Here is a 19,693-nt window from a genome sequence, read left to right as displayed (position 1 = left end):
AGGAAACAGGCACGTGGTCTCCACACTCGGGCAGTTACGGAGACAGATGAAATATGAATGAAAGCACGCCATTCAGTAACCGATTCTTATTTTCTTGACTATAGCTACCTAGCTAGGGTAAAAAAATTAAACAATTATGCCATTTTAAAGGGAACACTTTCCCAGTTTTTAATAAAAACAGGGCTTTAAGTTGAGGCAAAATTCAGCTTATCAAAATATGATTCACAGTAGGAAAATATGAACTTTCTAGCAGTTCTCCAAAAGCCAGAGAACATTTTTTATACCTTGTAAAATAATTAAAGAGTTACCTGAGTATTCAATAACTTCTTCTGGAGTTTTTCCTTCTACTTCTCTCGCTATATTTTCAATATCATCACGACCCCACTTCTCGTTAGCTTTGATAAACTGGTTAAAATCTCTCTTATTCCAATTGGTAAATCCCTGCAGAGCAACAGAAACAATGTTGGATCGCAGCACAACGAAGGTGGGAAAGATGCTTTACATTTTATCAGTGCTTGTAAGTGTTACAGAAAATAATGTTCAGTTGCACCTTTTATCTTTTTAAATTAAATTCTTTTAAAGTGGTAAGTTTTCATGTACATAAATATACATTTTTATCAATACATCATATACTGCTCAGACACCCAATTAAAGCTGACTGGAAGAGAGCAAGAAATGCTGTACGGAAGGTGACATTTTTGCTGAGCTTTGACGGGTCAGGAGTTTGCCAGGAAGAATGAAACCAGCAGTTAAAGAACAGAGACAGAAGGAGGTGGGAAAACGAAGCTTTAATGACAGGCTAAGGTCAGACTCTGAAAGGCCTAAAGGATATGAGGCAACGCAAGTCCCCAGCAGAGATGCACAACTGAGAACTACGAGTCAGCAGCGACACGGAAGGGTCACAGGGAAGCTGAGAACGCCAGGAGAAAGGTAATCAAAATGACCCCCACTTCACCAAAGCCAGTGCAAATCTCTCATCTCTGCAACTACTGGAACTACTAGTGACAATAGAAACAGTCTTTACCCACATGCCCATACTTTATCATCTCCAATTTCTCCACTTTGAGAGCAAAAACTTGTACTTCTTTGTATACCCCAACACAACGTAACACAGTACCTTACAAAATAAGTTACTAAATTTTGTGTCAATTGAAGGCTGTACCTGTGTTAGAAGCTTCTCTTTTTCTTCTAGCTCTTCATCATTAAGGGGCTCAGCTTCGTCAATTTTCAGCTGTTCTTCTTTCTGGGCCTGTGCTGCATTTGGTAGGTCAGGATTTCGAGGTACCTAAAAAATATATTTTTCTGTCACTGATCAGTAAATTTTAGAAAAAATGTGATGGACTAAATTCTTCAAACACATGGCATGACCTTTCACAGATTTTAATCCAACCATAAAAGAAAACATACCAATATTTTACATTTATTTATTAAGTTCAAAACAAACCAGACCAGTTATTAACAAAGTATTATTTGTATTACCTTGTAACCAATAGTTTTTCTGTAATACAGAATTTCTTTTTCCAATAATTCAAATAAACGTGGAGGAAAGAACTGGAAATCCTGAACATTGGGTTGTTTTGGAGGTCGAGGAGCCTAAAGAAAAAGAAATACAGTATTGTCCATAGAGAAGAAACTATTTTGCTTTAAATCTATCTCTAATCATTTTTATTCTGTAAACCAAGACCATTAATTATTTTTTCATGCAAGTGAATGCATATTTCAACAAAACTGAAGAAAAAATATCAAATTTTAAATGCAGATTCACAATTAATTTATCGAAAACATATAACAATTAAGAATTGACTGAGGTACACTGTTAAAAGGTCCCACAGCACTGCTGGGATTATACTCTAAGAGCCCTGAAACACCAATTCAAAAGAACCCTGTGCACTCCAATGTTCAAAGTAGCACAATTTTACAACAGCCAAGTGCTGGAAGCAGCCTAGGCACCCCTCAGTAAACGAGTGCACCAAAAACCCATGGTACACTTACACAATGGGGTACTACAGAGCAGAAAGAAGGAACTCCTACCCTTCATGACAGCATGGAAGGAACTGGAGAGCACTACGCTAAGTGAAATAAGCCAAGCAGTGGAAAAACAAATACCACATCATTTCACCTGTAAGTGGAACCTAATTAACAAAACAAACAAACAAAAAAGAACCAAAGACAAAGAGATAAGGAACAAACTGACAGTGACCAGAGGGGTGGTAGGAGGTGGGTGGCTGGGGGAGGAAGGGAGAAGGAGGGGGAAGGTCAAGCCAAGGAACAAGTACAAAGGGCCCATGGTCAGGACAATGGGTGGGGATTGTCTTTGGGAGCAGGGGTTGGACAGGACAGGGGAGAGCCACAGGAGGGGGGAGAATGGAGACAACTGTAACTAAACAACAATTAAAAAATCCCACAAAACATAATTCTCAATCTGTCTTTATTCTAATGCAATAAAAAAATTCACATTTCCAGTATCTTTTGAAGTTTTTGTGCTCTGTCAACTCACCTTGGGTGCTTTAGGCTCACTGACTCGAAGAGCTTCCCTGAAATAGGCATCAACTGCATAGTTGGCTTTTCTTTCTCGTTTAGGTGGCTCGATCCACTCTGTGAACGCAATCTAGCACATGGGAAACAATTCAAATCACCACCTTTTACTATGTACAGTTGCACATTTTACATGAATATGACTCACATTGTGTGTATGATTAAGACTACTGTTTGCAAATGGAAAGATAGCCACTAAGTCCTTGAACTATAAACTCTACAAGAAGAGAGATTACAACACCTTGTTCTGCACTGTGTGTGATTAACACACAGGGCAGTGTCTTAGTCAACAGCCTGAGCTATTCAGTAGGTATGTTTTGGCCAAATTAATAATTCTGTTGGGTGAAAAAAAATGTCACAGAATGTATGCTATAACCCAAATCAGGAGAAAAATGGAGACACATATTTAGCCTAGAAAATATTCAGAGGACATACATGTCTAAATGTTAACAATGAAAACACTAGATAGTATTTTTTTCATCTGCTCTACAGATACTTTTAATTTCTCTGTAACTTCAATGATTGCTTATGAAATTTTTCCTTATTATCAGTCAATTATACTATGAAAAAGAAATTCTAATAAGGTGGTGACAACTATTTTGCAGTAATTTTAATTTTCAAATGTCTCAGATTATTGTATACACCCCCACACAATGTATTTCTCTATCATGTATTTCACAATATTATACTAAATAGTATACAGTACTCTTCATAACATAAGCCTTTAAACCATTTCAGGCCTTATGAGCTGAAAATTTTGGCATTAAATTTAACATACAAATAAGTTAGATGTGAATAACAGAAATGACTGGTGTTTGAGACAAATTTATAACTAACACTTAAAATTCCAAGTTGCAAGCAAAATAAAGCCTTCAAGTAATTCTAAATTACCTTCTGTTTTTCTCTGTAATCTTCCCCTTCAAAGTTATAAACGCTCGACTCTGTATCCATTGTAAAGTTTCTAAGTGAGCTCTCACCCATCTTGGAGAGCTTCTCATTCATCTCTGCGGTCTAGGGAACAAAGCAAACACCTTGTTAGATTAAGAACTAAAAAAGCATGAGAACTACAGTCCACGTGGATCAGGCTTCACAGCATACAAAAGCTTCGTTTTATGGAAATAACTATAATTCACATAACAAGTATTTCCTCGGTTTTGGTTTAAAATGGTATGTGTTAACAACATTATCACTTAATCTGTACCTCACCTTCTTTGCACCCCGTTCCAAGATACCATCAATATCCTCATCAGTGATCTCACTTTCCTTTGAAGCAAATACATGTGTCGCTCCATGTCTAATCATCTGAAGCATTTCATCTTTCCCAATTTTGTTCAGATTCTGATCCACGAGTCTTCCTAAAAACAGATTATTTTGTATGTTAACTTAACCGACTTTATTTTACTGGAAACCTAGAATTCTAAATGTCGGATGTAATACTGTCACTTTGCCTCAAACATCAATCATTTCGGTTTATTCACATATGGTATGTGAAAATTGAAATTAGATTTTTTTTAAAAGTATCAATAGATGAGAACATTATAAGCACAAGAAGTTTCTGAAAGCAGAAAGATGTTATTAGTAAACCCCCGAATCTATTTAGAATGAAGTACAAAAATATACCTTTCCTACTGCCAAATTTTATGTAAGGACCAAAACATACATTAATTTCTGAAAACTTAATCTTAAGAACTGAAACTACTGAAAGCTTATTTTGAATACAGAAAAAACTCAGTATCAGAAAAGTTAGGTCTTAAACTGGCAAGAATTTTACCAACTCTTTAGTGTTTTCAAACAAGCAGGCATCAAAACAAAAGGAAATACCACACGGAACTGTTTCCACTCCCTGGAGCCATTCACACACACTGATCCAAGGCTTCAGTACTTGTACTCCACCCTTGTAATAAGTGCGTGAAAATCCAAGCTGTTTTCTGCGACTTCGTGAACTACTTGTATCATGGTTTTAAGTCCATAATAGAATGCACAACCAAACACCTGTGACTTTCAAAGTCAGAGTATAAAGTAGCCCCTACTTATCCAAGAGGGGACATGTTCCAAGCCCCAGTGGAAGCCCAAAATCACAGACAGCACCAAACCCTACGTTTACTATGTTGTTTTCCTGTAAATGCATACTTAGGATAAAGTTTCGATGTTTCTCTCATATTGCTGTCTCTCCACTCCCCCTTTCCTTCCTCTCTTCCTCTAAAATCAGTAAACATATTCTTAGGTGAGGATTTAAGAAAAAGTTATGAATTGTTTATTTCTGGAACTTTCCCTTTAATAGTGCTAACTGGGGTTGACTATGGGTAACTGAAACTGCACAAAATGAAACTGGATAAGACAGGGACTGCTGTACCCACAGCATTTTACTTTGCAGGGAAGCCTATCACAGTTGTCAAAATGTTCTTGGGCTGACGGAAACTACTTCCCTGTTGGACAGGAAGAGGGCTTTTAAGACAGAAAGTGCTTCCGGGTTGTCTCGTATTCTGAAGTATGTCCCTCAGTCCCTAAGACAGTAACACAGAGCTATGCACCCGAGGCTTGCTGTTAGACTGATATATCTACAAATGGAATGAACAAAGCCACTAAGCACAAAATTTGCGCCCCCCCAAAAAAAAACTAAGTTGAAAAATGAAAAACTCAAACATTTTCTAAATTGACTACAAAGGAATTAATATTGCTTTACTTTTTTTATCCTTACCCAAGGACCTGCTTATTGATTTTAGACAGGGGAGATCAGAGAGGGGAAGAGAAACTTCAATCGGCTGCCTCTTGTACATGCCCCAACAGGAGACCAAACCTGCAACCTAGGTGTGTGCCCTGATAGGGAATTGAACCCATGACCTTTTGGTTTACAGGACAATGATCCAACTGAACAACACTGGCCAGGGCAGGAACTAATATTTTAACTTAAAAACAAACACAGTTCATAGATGAGAATAATTTAGAACAAGAACCCCATCTAAACACACAAATAAATGTGAGGGTAAAAACCCCCAACTCACATCACACATGAGTAACTTCACGCTGTGGCAAGCCCTGGGAGTTCCCAGAGACACTTCACCATGCAGTTAACGTGGTTCTTGATCCCTTGCCTGAGTCACGTCCTAGCTGTGACATTTAAATGATAAATGGTAGACAACTGCCTTGGTTCTACCTGATTCCAAGCTCAAACTGGCATGAAAACTAAAGGAGATAATGGATGGTAAAGTCTATACTATGTTTGGTATTACGAAAAACCAAAGAAATGTGACATTTACATGGAAATTAGAGACAGGTTGGCAAAACCAAGACACATACATGAAGTACTCGGTAAACATGTCAACAATACACCAGTTTTACAGACAGGTAAGGAGTATATGCTCATGAGGCAGTATGAAAAGGAAAGAAAGGAATGTGGGCTTAGTGATGGAGGGTTTTTTTTTTCCATTTTGGCATTTTATGCATCCCATCACCAACTTTACTGTAAGCTTCACGGAAATACAAATGTCTTCCTTTGCAAAAGCTGATCTACAGTGAGAATTTGAATCTCCCTTTAATTCAGAATAAAATCCCTCTTTCCTGTAGTCCTATTCACGTAACTGTTTATTCCACGTCTCCCTCTAACTCAGTTATAAACTCCCTGAATCCAAGATCGGCTGTCAGCTTCATGCCCCATTATCTTGTCAGCACTGAGAACAGTGCCTGGCATCTGCCAGGAGCTCAGCAAAGAGCTGCAGACTAGAAAAAGAACATAATGAGCTTCTCTGAGTTTTGTTTTTATTTCTTCAGTCCCACTAAGAATAATCAATGCAGTGCTTACTACATGTAAATAATAATCACCACAGCTCTATTTAATACGCATCACACTGAATGCTGGAAATTTTATGCACATTGTCCCCTTTGATCCTTAAAAATACAAAATAGTAGTTACCTTTATCCCCATTTAGTAAGATAAAAAACAGGCTCAGATAGTGTGAAAGAACTGCTAACTGGCAGAGTCCCTCTTCAAATGTAAATCTTCCTAGGCCCAAACCCATCTTCCTCTTAGCGAAACCAAAGCTGAGTATCTCTGCCTGCTGGCTTGATTCAGTGGATGATGCCTAATAATGAGAATCTCCTAAGTAATCCGGGGAAAAAACATGCATCAATCCCACTTGGTAAATTTTGTAAGGTTCTGAGGCTCTCACCTTGTTGAATGACTATGGAATCCAGTCTGAGTTTCATCTCAGCACGCTCCACTATTCTTTCCTCCACAGTGTTATCAGTTATAAAGCGGAACACTCGAACTGTCTTGGTTTGTCCAATTCTGTGTGCTCGGTCCTAGGCAAATTACCATATATTCCAAATAAGTTTAAAATTCATAAAACATTTGTGTATACTGAGAAACAAATTTTATTTATTCTCAAGTATAAAGCTTTTAAAAACTATGTAACAAAACTATACCTAAAAACCGATTCACAGTATGTTACTATTTCTTCAATTCTGTTTCTTAGTTTCAATCACATTATTTGGTTATCTCACAAGGAAAACTTTTAGAATATGAAACATACCATAGCTGCTGAATCTGTTTAACTACCAGATTAATTTTACTAGATTATGCCAAAATAAAATACACATAACATCTCTAGGCAAGAAGAAATTAGTTTTTAAATGACAGAAGTTTTTAAAAACTCTTTTTTCTTGGGTTTAAATTCAAAATGTTTTCTGCCTAAATCAAATATAAATTTTCACTACTATGAACTCCACCAAGACAAAAATACCAATCTTTAAAAGTTACCCAATTAACTACGGATAAGTAGTCAAATTAATGAGAATTCCATTATTCTATTTTCTGTTTAACTTCTGGGAAGTTCACAAACCACATTCCTACCGAATATCCCTGTCTAACTGATCAATTTTCCCTAGCCACCCTTACAAAGAATATAGAAAGAAAGTGACTAAAACCAGAAATCTAACAGTTGGGTTTTTATGGTCACCAATATCATGGTCAAGTCATTAGCAGTATCTGTCTTAGGAATTTTGAAGTTTTTGACTAAATCTACAGATCATAAACTTCCTCAAAAAGGGGTCTTTCTTCCCAGGCCAGAGTGATCAGTTCGTTGGGCGTTGTCCCACAACCTCCAAGGCCGTGGGTTCAATTCCTGGCCAGGACACATGCTGAAGCTGCAGGCTCATCCCCTCTGGGGCGTGTACAAAAGGCAAGTATCAATGTTTCTCCCTCCCCACCCTCTGTTTTTAGAAAGAAAAAGTCTTCCTGCTCTGGTCAGCATCTAACGTAGCAGGCAGGTTAGCAGCTCACCAAACCCATTTCCCTTTCCTCCTGGGGCACACCTATAAGCAGTTCCCTTCTGGTCAGTTATGTGACTAGTTCTGGCCAGTGAACACGGGGAACTTATAGATGTGACCCATAAAAATTTCCCTCAGCTCTCCCTCTTTCCCCTTCTGCCACCAGAAGACAGAGAATACAGCAGGACTCCAAAGTCCTCAGATGTGGCAAAGCTGCAACATGAAAACAGAGATGGTCCCAGACTAATGATGGTTTGACTTAGGATTTCTGACTTTATGATGCCGTGAAAGCAGTATTGATTCAGCAGAAACCAGCTAGGCTAAACTATAATTTTTAATAAGTTAAATGCATTTTTGACTCACAATATTTTAAGCATATGATGGGATTATGTCTCAAGAACCCAACCCCACTGTGAGCCAAAGAGCATCTGTATACTGACTTAGAGAGAAGATCACCTGTAAAATCGCCACTCAACTATCAAGGCAGAGCCAAGTAACATTCTACTGGGTTAGATCACCGGCACGTGCAGAGTGTTCATTAGCTTGCTCTATAAAACCTCTGTAAGCACAGAGTAAGTATATTTGTTACCTCTTACCATAGCCTGGAGATCTACTTGGGGATTCCAATCCGAATCATATAAAATTACTACATCAGCAGTAGCAAGATTGATGCCAAGACCACCAGCACGTGTGCTTAACATGAAAACAAACTTTGTGCTGTTTGGTTCATTAAATGCATTGATGGACTCCTATAGACACAAAATAAAACAAATGTCAGACGACGGTTTTACCTAATTTTTTTTTATCTCCCCTCCCTGGATTTTACTCACTTGTCTCTCATCATGGGGCGTCTGCCCATCCAGTCTGCAGTACTCATAATTTCTCCACATGCAATAATCTTCCAAAATGTCCAACACCCTTGTCATCTGACTGAAGATTAGTACTCGTGAACCTGTTGGTGAACATAACAGTACCCTATCAGAAGTTTCAACAGTAAGAAAAACTTCTTTAAAATTTAAAGTTAACCAGAACCAACACTAACCTACTACCCCTTAGTTTTAAGTTACCTAGTTGATTACAAGAAAAACTGCACTCATACATATTATCCAAGTCAATCATTCCTCATGTTTTTCCCATTATGACATACATAAAAAAGAGGAATATTTAACAGCACACTAAATAAAATAGAAAGCAGTATTTGAAATAGAAATAATATCTGTATTTGGCCTAGAAGGTCTTACCACCCCAAAGCCTGAAATCATTATATTTTGATCACACCTACATTTAAAAATGACCTTCTACCACCGCACGGCTCTTCCACGTGCACGGCCCTGCGTACTGCACCCCCCGCCCCCACCAACACTGGAACTCTTCAACCAGTGCTGAAGACCCACCCCAGCCTGAAGGACCATAAATGAGTGCCTCACATCCCCACTGAGAGCCCTCCTCTTATCTGCCATCACTCAGATTATTCAACTGCCTGCCACTGCTTCAGCCAGTTGTACAACACCTTCCATAGAATGTATGAAGACAAAAGGATCATTTTGAAAAAACGATTATGAAACTCCCTGGGCTGATAACATGCTGTGTCCCACCTTCCACAACGCCAAACGCACACAAGGATGTTCAATAGTCTCCATTTTCCTTGCGGAACTTATTGCAGCTTTCACTAACACCTGAGCATTGCCATTCCTCCCCAGCAATTCTTTTAATTACTTCACTTTCAAAGTAATTAAACTTCACCTTCTAAACCATTTTAGAAAGTACGTTTCTACAAAAACGTATAAAAAGGAAAAATAAAACCAATCCACTAACAACTTGTACTGTATTTTTCATAGTCGACATCCTGCAGGAGAGTCATCTAGTGGTAAAACTATCATTCTTATGAAGATACAGAGAAACACAAACAGAGAAATCCAAAATCTGAGAGGAGACAAGCAGATATAGCACAAATGAAAAACAAGTTTTGCCATGAGTTTATTATTGTTGGAACTGGCTCCATACTAGTTTGCTCTACACTCATGTAATTTAAATACGCCACTACACATACCACATATTCACTTTGATATAAAAAGCCCATATGCTGTAAATAAAACTGCTTTGGACCCGTGCACATAATATTTAACTAAATAACTGAAACCAATACCACAAGCACAACAGCACTGTCTACCAAAAGATCTGGGAAGTGAGCATAGGTGGGGAGAACATTCTTGGCATCTTGTAACAAAAAGCTGGTTTCTGGGAAAGCATATATGAGATCTGTCCAGAAAAGTCCAGCCATTATTAATATAACAAGAACAGTTTGTGCAACACTGATGTAACGCTGCAGCCCAGAAGAGTGGACTGGAATGCACATGTGTGAACAAAGATGACTTCACTGTACTAGTCAGTGGGGGCAATAAACACCATGGAGTGAGTATGTGTACTGTGTGGCCATCGTGTTTCAAAATGACTAAGGAGAGCAACGAATCTACATCAAATTTTGCATTATACTTGAACATTCCTCCGCGGAAACTATTCAGATTAGAAGGCCGCAGCTATGGGCAACTGGTGACTGGCAGCTTCAACACGGTAACACACTCATTCATACATCACATCTTATGCAGTTTTTTTGCAAAACATCAAATCACCTAGATGACTCAGCTCCCCTACAGCCCAGGTTGGTGCCCCACGACTTCTGGCTTTCCCCAAAACTAAAATCACCCTTGGAAGGGATGAGATTTCAGACCATTGATGAGTTTCAGGGAAATACAACAGGGCAGCTGAAGGTGACTGGGAGAACTATGTGAAGTCCCAAGGTGCCTACTTTGAAGGGGACGGAGATGTCCTTGTCCTATGTACAATGTTTCTTGCATCTTCTTCAATAAATGTTTCTATTTCTCATATTACATGAGCTGGATACCTTCTGGACAATACGAGAAGTTCTTCCCCTCAATCCAGAGAATGTGGCTGACCTAATCACTTTCTAAAAGAGGTTAAGGCCTATAATTTGGAGAAAGGTGGAACTCAGACAGAAGTTCTAAAATATTCTACATTTCAACTTAAGGAAATGCCAGTTATCTTTTCAAAGGGTTGTTAGAACTTTAAAAAAGTTATCACTACTTCTTAATTTGATATCAGCAATATAGATACCTTGCTCTTTTAACTTAGGAAGCAGCTTGTCTAACACCACCATTTTGCCACTGTTGGTCACTAGATGCATGTCTGTTGTGTAAGGTGGGCCGGGCTCAGCTCCGTCGAAGAGATAGGGATGATTACAGCACTTCCTCAGCTGCATCAGGATGTTCAGTAACCTCATTTTGTCCATCTTCCCTGCGGAGTTGAGTATGTCTATATCCTTCATTAATATCCGAGTATACCTATCGAGAAGACAAGTATCTTAAGAGGTCTCAAATGTTCTCTCCTCAGTCCCTGTCGCCTTACACACTCAATCCCCTTCCCCATCTCAACCCAAAAACACCTGTATAAACAACCCATCAACTTCTAAGGTGTGGTTAGGCATTTACCATACATAATCTCTTTCTTTTTCCTGCTGTTTTTCTTTATCGCCCTCAATGTTCTAATGTTCACACTTATGCTTTAGACCTTGAGGACCAACAGAGTATCCATTTATCTTGGGATACATTAAAACAGCATGATACTACATTTTTAAAAAAATACTATTCATTGTAGCTAGTATAGCTTTTGGGTAAGAACACTAATCTGAGGAAGAAGGAAGAATCAGGAGAGGTAAAACGTAATGATAAGCGTAAGATAAATACAACACGACTTAAGTATAAATAGAAGTACATGGGATAGGGCAATGAAGCTCCAGCCATAGGCCAGATCGCAGAAAGTCTTGACTGTACACTAAGAATTTAGACATTCCCTGCAAAAAAGAACAATCTGCCTAAACACCCAAGTTTCACAACCTTGAAACCTCTGAATAAAATCTTAAATAATCTACATAACCTATGCTTAACAACTCTAATCATGGGACACTAAATATTTAAAGGTGGTCCTTATCATTCCAATCATAATTCTATTGTGAAGTTTACCAGTATGTTTAACTAAAAAAAGATGTCTTCTTCCTTTAGCACTGACTCGTTTAAGTTCTGTATTTTAGAGCCATACAAGGTAAGTCTAGTATCTTTGCTACCCTATAAAAACCTTTCAAGTTTTAAGAACATTTAAGATGTTCTGCCTTCTATGATGGTTCTTTCCCAAATAACACACCCGTTTCTTTAAATTACAGCCTTTCATCCCCTGGCTGGCGTGGCTCAGCGGGGCGAGCGCTGGCCTGTGAAGCCAAAGGCTGCAGGTGCCGTGCTCGGTCCGGGCACGTGCTTGAGCGGCGGGCCACGTCCCTGTCTGGGGGTGTGCGAGAGGCGTCCAACCCACTGATGCTTCTCTCGCACACCGGTGTTTCTCGGGGACCTCTCCCCTCCCCCACCTCCTCTCTCCGAAACATAAGTAAAATCTTAAAACATATAAACAGACAATAAAGTATTCCTATTATAAAAAATAAATTACAGCCTTTCAGTATGTTTCCCAACAACTCCAGCCCCTTGTGTAAATTCCTATCAGCACTAAGGACAGAACTGACTATACCTGAGATACGGTATAACCAGTCAAGAACAGGGTAGCTATGTGTTTCCTGACTTCAAACACTATACTTGTATTAATGTGCGCCACGGTCACAGCATCTCTGCATCTACTTCACATTGCTGACTCGTGTTGAGCTGCCACAAAATACATGAATAAAAATCAATACTAAGTCAGAGGTTTCTAACACTTCGAATTTCATACACCCATAAAACTTAGGCAAGGAAAAGAAGAAACATACAAGGGTTTTCAAGTATTTTAAATTTGTCCTATGTGGGTATTTAAACATAGCTACCATGTATCATCACCATTTGCAAAAAGACATTTTATCCTGCCTAAAATAAGACATCAACATGGAATCTTTTTTTTTAAGATTTTACTTATTTATTTATTTTTAGAGAGAGGGAAAGGGAAGGGAAGAAGAGAGGGAAGAAACATCAATGTGTGGTTACCTCTCATGCGCCGCAACCCAGGCATGTGCCCTGACTGGGAATCGAACTGGCAACCCCTTGATTCATAGATCCATGGCTCAATGCACTGAGCTGCACCAGCCAGGGCCAGGAATGGAATCTTTTCAATTAAGTAAATGTAGTTTTGCGGAATAAAATAAAGCACTGAATTTTTCTGATGTTTGTACAAATAATCTGTAACTTCATCAGACTATCAGTAATCCATACAATCCAACATTTATGACCTACCAAGTTAACCATACGTATGTCTCACATCTGTGCAGCTTCCTTTTTGAAAAGCTCAGGGGGCTTTCTATTGTATCCCAACAAATCTCAAGTTGAACTGTCAGATTCCTAAACCTCTCATCCTGATTCTATCATCTAATAGTTCCGTACATTTGACTGGCAAGCCCTATGTTGTATGACCAGAAAAATCTTTAGGCAGAGTTCAATTCAGCAAACAGAAATTCCTGGAAGTTACAAATTAGGAAAATATACAAATAAAAATTAGTGAAGAATCAATAGTGATTATTACATACCATTCCCTCTGCATTTTGCTGAGACCCACATAGATTTTTACTTCCTTCTTTGGAGGTAAACTCTTTTCAACATCAGCCTTAATTCGACGGAGGAGGAATGGACGCAAAACCTTAAGAGTAAAACGAACACCAAAAAAAGGAGATGACCTTATCTGTAACTTTAGTTAATTTCAGGATCTCAAAATTGCCTATTAATCATATAGGAAAGAAATTTATCTGCTTAAATATCATGTTAGTTTTAGGACTTCTCCTTTCATATATACAATAATTTTTTAAAATTTTACTTTAATCATTGTTCAAGTACATTTTTCTGTCCTTTACTCCCATTCCAGCCCACCCACCCATCCCTCCCCACCTCCCTCCCATTTCTACCCCCCATGTGTCCATGTGTCCTTTATATTTGTTTCTGTAAACCCTTCCCATTCTCCCCTGAAATTCCCTCCCCTCTCCCCTCTTATTAGTGAGTTCCTGAAGGGTAATACAAGGGCATATAACTCACACTATTAATTTGTAAGGGCCTAACAATTATGCTGTACATATGAAACTAATATAATATTGAATGTCAACTGGAATTTAAAGAAAATACTTTATAAAGAAGTGAAATACAAGTTGGAAAAGTGTTAGAAAGGTCAGATCATGGAAGGGGGGACTATGCCCCTATAAGGGAACATCTGTAATTATGGACATTTTTGGCTATCCCACATTGGGGCTTGTCACAGGCATCTATCATACAACTGTCAGGACACTGCTAAACAGGACAACCACCTTCCCCCTCCTGAAAGAATTATCCAGACCGAAGTGTCAGTAGTTGAGAACTCCAGTTAGGTCATGAAAGGCCTTATGCCTTGCTTACAAGGTCTGGCTTTATCCCGCTGGCCAGACTTAACCTGGGCATCTAGAGAAATCATTTCTTAACCTGAGGGTCTAGAGAAATTCCTCTATCTACCAACTTTCCCTTACGATCTTCACAGGAACGCCAGAGCTATAATTCACAGCAAAACATACCAACTCCGCTCACAATGCACTGTTAGGATTTGCTCACAGTCACTAGATTTAAAAACAGATAGAGCCCTGACCAGTGTGGGTCAGTGGGTTGGACATCGTCCCACAGAGTGAAACGTCACCGGTTAGATTCCCATTCAGGGCACATGCCTGGGTTGCAGGCTAGCCGGCCCTGGTTGGGTACGTGAGGGAGGCAACCGATCAATGTATCTCATCGATGTTTCTCTCCCTCTCTTTCTCCTTCCCTTCCCCTCTCTCTAAAATAATAATAAAATAGAACAGATGGAGTTTTAGCCTTTCAGAATGGGACCTGTTTGATTCTTCTAAAGAATGTAAATGGAACTACCCTTTGGAAGCTTGTCTATGTTAATCCTTATGCAGCTCTTCTTTCCCCCCTTACCTTTTCTTAACCCTAAGGGACTACTTTTTCCTGTCATTAATCCAGGACTGCTTGCCAGGTTCTAACACTAAAACCCCCATGCACCACTCCTCACCCCTGTTGCTAAGATCAGTTAAGTGGCAGGATTCAAGCAGACCTGATTCTGAAGCCACTATGTTCCTCTGTTAAGGGGAGTACAATCCACTAATTTAAATCTCTACCATTACCCCCACTGGAAGCCTGCTTTAATCTCCTGTAAGCACTCACCATGTGAAGCCTCTCAACTAGCTTCTGATCCCCAAGGCAATTGTTTGTATCAAACCAGGAATCAAAGTCCTAGATTAACAAATAAAAAACACCCTAAGATCAGAGATATTATTAACTGCAAATATCCTGTTATATGCTAACTATAACAATGATTTCTAGAACTGTTTGATACTTGAGTTGTAAACCACAAAAATCATTTAGTTCAATCCCATTTTTCCTATGTATATTGTCATTAACAATTAACTTTATAACTAATTTGAGAATCGTATCACTTCAACATTTTTCTAAAACACATCAAGATGATAATTTTCAGTGAAAATAGAAAGCAAGTTTTATAGAAATAACTAGAAAATTAATATTCTTGAAAAATATCCTTCCTCAATTTCAGAAAAGCTTCAAAATTAGAAGCACTTTATAGTTTGTTTTCTAAGACAGCTCAGATTACTCAAATACAAGGTTTCCAGAACATCAATTTCAATTAAATCTACTAAAAGTGAAATTAAGATTACTAACATTTCATTAGTGTTTGGGTAGGATTTAAATAAGTTACTTTTCCTTATCTCTTCAGTATATTTGCTATATATGTATTTTCTAAGTTAGTAAACAGAATCTTAAAATTCACTGTATTAACTAAAAAAAAAAATCTTTAACAGAAATGATTCATTGTCAATACAAGAAATCACCTCGAACAAAAGTATGCACGTGCACGACAAAATAAACTTTTTGAGACTGAAAATGTCTTTCAAAAACACAAATTTCTCTGTTCTTTTAAAATGTTCCTTAACATACCAAACCAAAATTAACACCTAAGAACTTATTTGAATAAATGTACTAATGTAGAACTTTTCAAAGACTCCCTCTCTCTCCTTCCCTCCAGGCATGGGGAAAAAAGGTTCAAAATGAACTCTGGTCAGGCAAAAATCTGAAATTACTAACAGCATAAACTCTTGGCATAAACATTATGTTCGTAGGAACAACCAACTGTTCAAATAGCTAATTAACCGTTTCCCTGCAAATAATCTATAAAGGCCATGGTCAGGCTCTACGTTTGTTAGAACACACACAAAAAAATGGCTAGGCAGATTTCACCAAATTTGAAGGCTGTCTTTGGGAATTTTAGGATCCCATCTTTGGGAGCTAACACACGGGCAAGGAGAGGCCGAACATTCACTTGGGGAAACCCCGGAGCAGCACCTTAAGAACACAAGCAGCCCACCCACAAGCACTGACACAAAGTCAGGTCAACACGATCACCCGTCGGGAACGCAAACGAATGACATTGCAAAGAGAGAAAACAATGACATAAAATGAAATTAAAAATAAAAGGCACAAAAGTAAATTTTCAGGATGCATAAAAAGCGTACCAGGTTACACCAGGCTAACTTCGTAAAAGCACAAAAAATTAATGATTTTCTCAAGCAGCGCTGAAAAGCAGGCCAATTCTATTACAAGAAAGTGTATAGCATTTAAAACAAAAACACCATGATTTTAAATTAGAGAACAATCAGAAATACTTACATCAGCTGAATTAAAAACATCTGGTAACAAGAAATTAAGAAGTGACCAGAGCTCATGCAAGTTGTTTTGAAGGGGCGTCCCAGTCAGTAACAGTCGATTTGTAGTCTTGAATTCCCTCACTATCTCTGACAGCTGAAAGAACCAAACTCATCATTATGATACTCTACATACTGATCACATAAAAGCACAAATAATTTTCACATCTAAGTGTCAAATTACCTTAGATTTTTCATTTTTGATCCTGTGAGCTTCATCTATAACCAAGTACCTCCAATTGAATTTTTTGAAAACAGACTTCTCTTTAATAAGCATTTCATAGGATGTTACACACACATCCCATTCTCCCGGTAATAAAACATCTCTTACAAAAGCAGCCTGTGTAGCAAGACAAAAAAAAAAAAAATTACACACACACATCTCATACAGAAATAAACTATACATTAAATTTGTGGATGACAAGTAATCTAATACATAAAAAGGTGTGAGAATATTAAAAAGGGCTAGCGTTACCTACATTATGCAAGCATCTAGAACCAGCTTCTTATCACTAAAGTTAACTTCATTAACCATTTAAGTGTTGGAGCCATTTAGCAAAAAATAATTGACAAAATTCAACAGACTCTTCAAGTGGTTTCTTTCTTCGATTCCACTAGGTCCTGAAATTCTTAGGAGACAGGTTCGGGTAAGGGAGTGGGGCGGCTCTGCAGTTCTGACGTACAGTGGCTGGGCTGAAGGACAGTCTGCATCAGCATTTAATACCGTATTTCTGCATGTACTGAGACACTGCTATTACTCTTCTCATTTTACAAGCGAGGAAAGTGAGGCAACAATGGTTAAACAACTGGGCTCTAAAACTCAAAAACCAAATTGGTAACCTAAAATACTCAAAGCATCTATAAAGAGAGAGGAAAATTTATAATCATCACTGATAGCTGAATGATAGGAAAAAAACAATTCAGTACATAATCTTTAAATACAGCTTGAATTAATTTTTAAAATGAGCTTTATATTTTTAATAGTATTATTTCCGTTTCATCTTCTAAAAGGATGTGTCAATGGTTTTCACATTTTAACTTACTTCCATAGCTATCATACCAACTCATCACATTACTGTAACTGACTTAAACTACCTTTAGAACTGTTTTATGACTAGTACTGTTATATGCATCAATCTAAAAATCTGGCTCCTTAAATTTTCAACCACTTCACTCGTCGTCTTTTAAAAACAAAAAAAACGCTGCTAGAACGAGACAGACTTTGATCTTATACAACCACTCCCAAAAGCAGGAGAAATAAACTAAATTCGTATAGCTCTCTAGAGTCTGCAGCTCCTTTTCCCCAGTATGATTCTTAACCATCAAGACAACACCACACTTGCAAACTACTACTACTACCTGTGAAGACCACGTTTATTACTGGACCCCAAGTCTTTTATGCCTCCTCCAGCTGTCCCCCTCATGCCAAACTACATTCAAATTCTTTTAATATCCAAAATGTTAGAAACTTACTCTTTGTTCTTTATCTCCTATCAAACAAACAGACCTAAGTGTTGGTACCCATCTCTTGAATTCACTCATCCAGTTGTGTAATGTAGACTTAGGAACCAAAACCATATGAGGGCCAGGAATGTTTCTATAGTGTTTCATGTACCCAAGAAGAGAAATTGTTTGAAGAGTCTTTCCCAGGCCCTGAAAGATTTCAGAATAACCACAAAGTAATTAAAAACAAAACAGACACATATTTATACTTCCTGACATATACATTTAAAAGTTGTTTTTGATAATAAATGGCAAAATTTGGTACATGTCAAGTTTATGAGTATTAAGTCATTTCATCTTGATAAATCTATGAAGGAGGTACTATCTTACCATCCCAATAAGGCCGGAAGTTTAAGTAACTTTTCCAAGGTCACCTAGCACAGCTAGAACTGAAACCCATTTCTTTTGATTCCATCCTATCTCCAAGCAATTGACTTTCAGCACTACTAGTATATGAAAATGTTTTTAAACATTCACTACATAACAAGTAAACAGGAAGAGAAAATGTTTTATGAGACAGAACTGTACAAACCTCCACCCTGGGAAAAATATTTATTCATAATAAATTAAACATTCAATGACCTCACCTGTTTTTTTATAGAAGCGAGGAGAAATAAACAAATCATTATGCTACAAGTCAACCAAAAGCATGTTTCTCAAAATGTATTTTTAAAACTATGCTACTTTCATAGATAAAAAACTCCTAATTGAGTTAGATTCCACTTAACACACTTAAAGCAAGCTGCTTCTATCAGTCTGAGAGGAAATTAGCTTGCTACCAGCTCTAGATTGTAATTCAACAAAGCTATGTTATACAGTCTTCACTTTTACAAATGTAATGGTATAAAATATTTACATTACAAATTATGACCTTCTTAAAAACTACCAGCCACATACCATTTCATCTGCAAGGATGCCATTGATGCCATTCTCATACAAAGAAATGAGCCAGTTTAATCCTCGAACTTGATAATCTCTCAGTTTACCCCACTTTACATCTAAGAACAAAAGAAAAAACACAATGCACATTTTAAAGACAAAAAATATAAGTAGGCAATACCTTGCATCTGATACTCAGAGTTTGACTTGGGCCTACATGGGCTAACTGACTTTCTTTACTAGGTTTTAGAATGGGAAATTTCCAATATTGCAAGCCCCTAAAGGTAGCTGCCATGGTTTCAAGTGCAGCAGGAACAGATGAATACGAAAGATGATAATCACGTGCAGGCAACATGCCTGTAGACAGAAACCCACCCCAATCGCTCAGTTCCTGTGTTCCCAGGTACTGGTCCTGGAGACTCTGGACGCTATTTCCTTTTTAATGTCATCACAAATGTTCCTGACCCAAACAGAGGTTCTCTGAAACTTTTGTATCTCCTTCAGGGTTTACTACATATCCCCCCACCCCACCCCCAACAATTATCAAGTATATATATCACAATCACTTGATTTTATTTTTTAAATTAGTACTTTGGTATCCCATCTTCTTCTGAAAAACACTACTTTAGGATGAAAACCTAACCAATGGTGGGAAAACTAGTTACAATGTAGGAATGTGAGAAAGAAATAGCCCAAATAATTCAATTTCCTTTCCCCTTGTACCACATAACTGTCTCT

At 37.9% G+C, this 19,693-nt stretch overlaps 1 protein-coding gene across 2 annotated transcripts in view; it reads right to left on the bottom strand.

Annotated features, from left to right (window-relative positions):
- The window catches only part of SMARCA5 (SWI/SNF related, matrix associated, actin dependent regulator of chromatin, subfamily a, member 5), a 34,441-nt gene that overhangs the window by 4,257 nt on the left and 10,491 nt on the right, over positions 1-19,693 (bottom strand). For both annotated transcript variants that reach the window (XM_028519172.2, XM_036031845.1), the window contains 16 exons: positions 18,974-19,074; positions 18,047-18,226; positions 16,758-16,913; positions 16,539-16,670; positions 15,021-15,089; positions 13,373-13,482; positions 10,933-11,159; positions 8,631-8,752; positions 8,397-8,549; positions 6,702-6,834; positions 3,742-3,890; positions 3,427-3,546; positions 2,498-2,608; positions 1,480-1,593; positions 1,163-1,285; positions 309-441 (listed from right to left, as the gene is read on the bottom strand). In XM_028519172.2, the coding sequence (XP_028374973.1) occupies positions 309-441; positions 1,163-1,285; positions 1,480-1,593; positions 2,498-2,608; positions 3,427-3,546; positions 3,742-3,890; positions 6,702-6,834; positions 8,397-8,549; positions 8,631-8,752; positions 10,933-11,159; positions 13,373-13,482; positions 15,021-15,089; positions 16,539-16,670; positions 16,758-16,913; positions 18,047-18,226; positions 18,974-19,074 (2,133 nt within the window). The remainder of the gene's footprint in view (positions 1-308; positions 442-1,162; positions 1,286-1,479; positions 1,594-2,497; positions 2,609-3,426; positions 3,547-3,741; positions 3,891-6,701; positions 6,835-8,396; positions 8,550-8,630; positions 8,753-10,932; positions 11,160-13,372; positions 13,483-15,020; positions 15,090-16,538; positions 16,671-16,757; positions 16,914-18,046; positions 18,227-18,973; positions 19,075-19,693) is intronic.

Source organism: Phyllostomus discolor, chromosome 8 (assembly GCF_004126475.2).
Source record: "Phyllostomus discolor isolate MPI-MPIP mPhyDis1 chromosome 8, mPhyDis1.pri.v3, whole genome shotgun sequence".
Taxonomy (NCBI): Eukaryota; Metazoa; Chordata; class Mammalia; order Chiroptera; family Phyllostomidae; genus Phyllostomus; species Phyllostomus discolor.
This window is presented reverse-complemented; position numbering and strand designations above follow the sequence as displayed.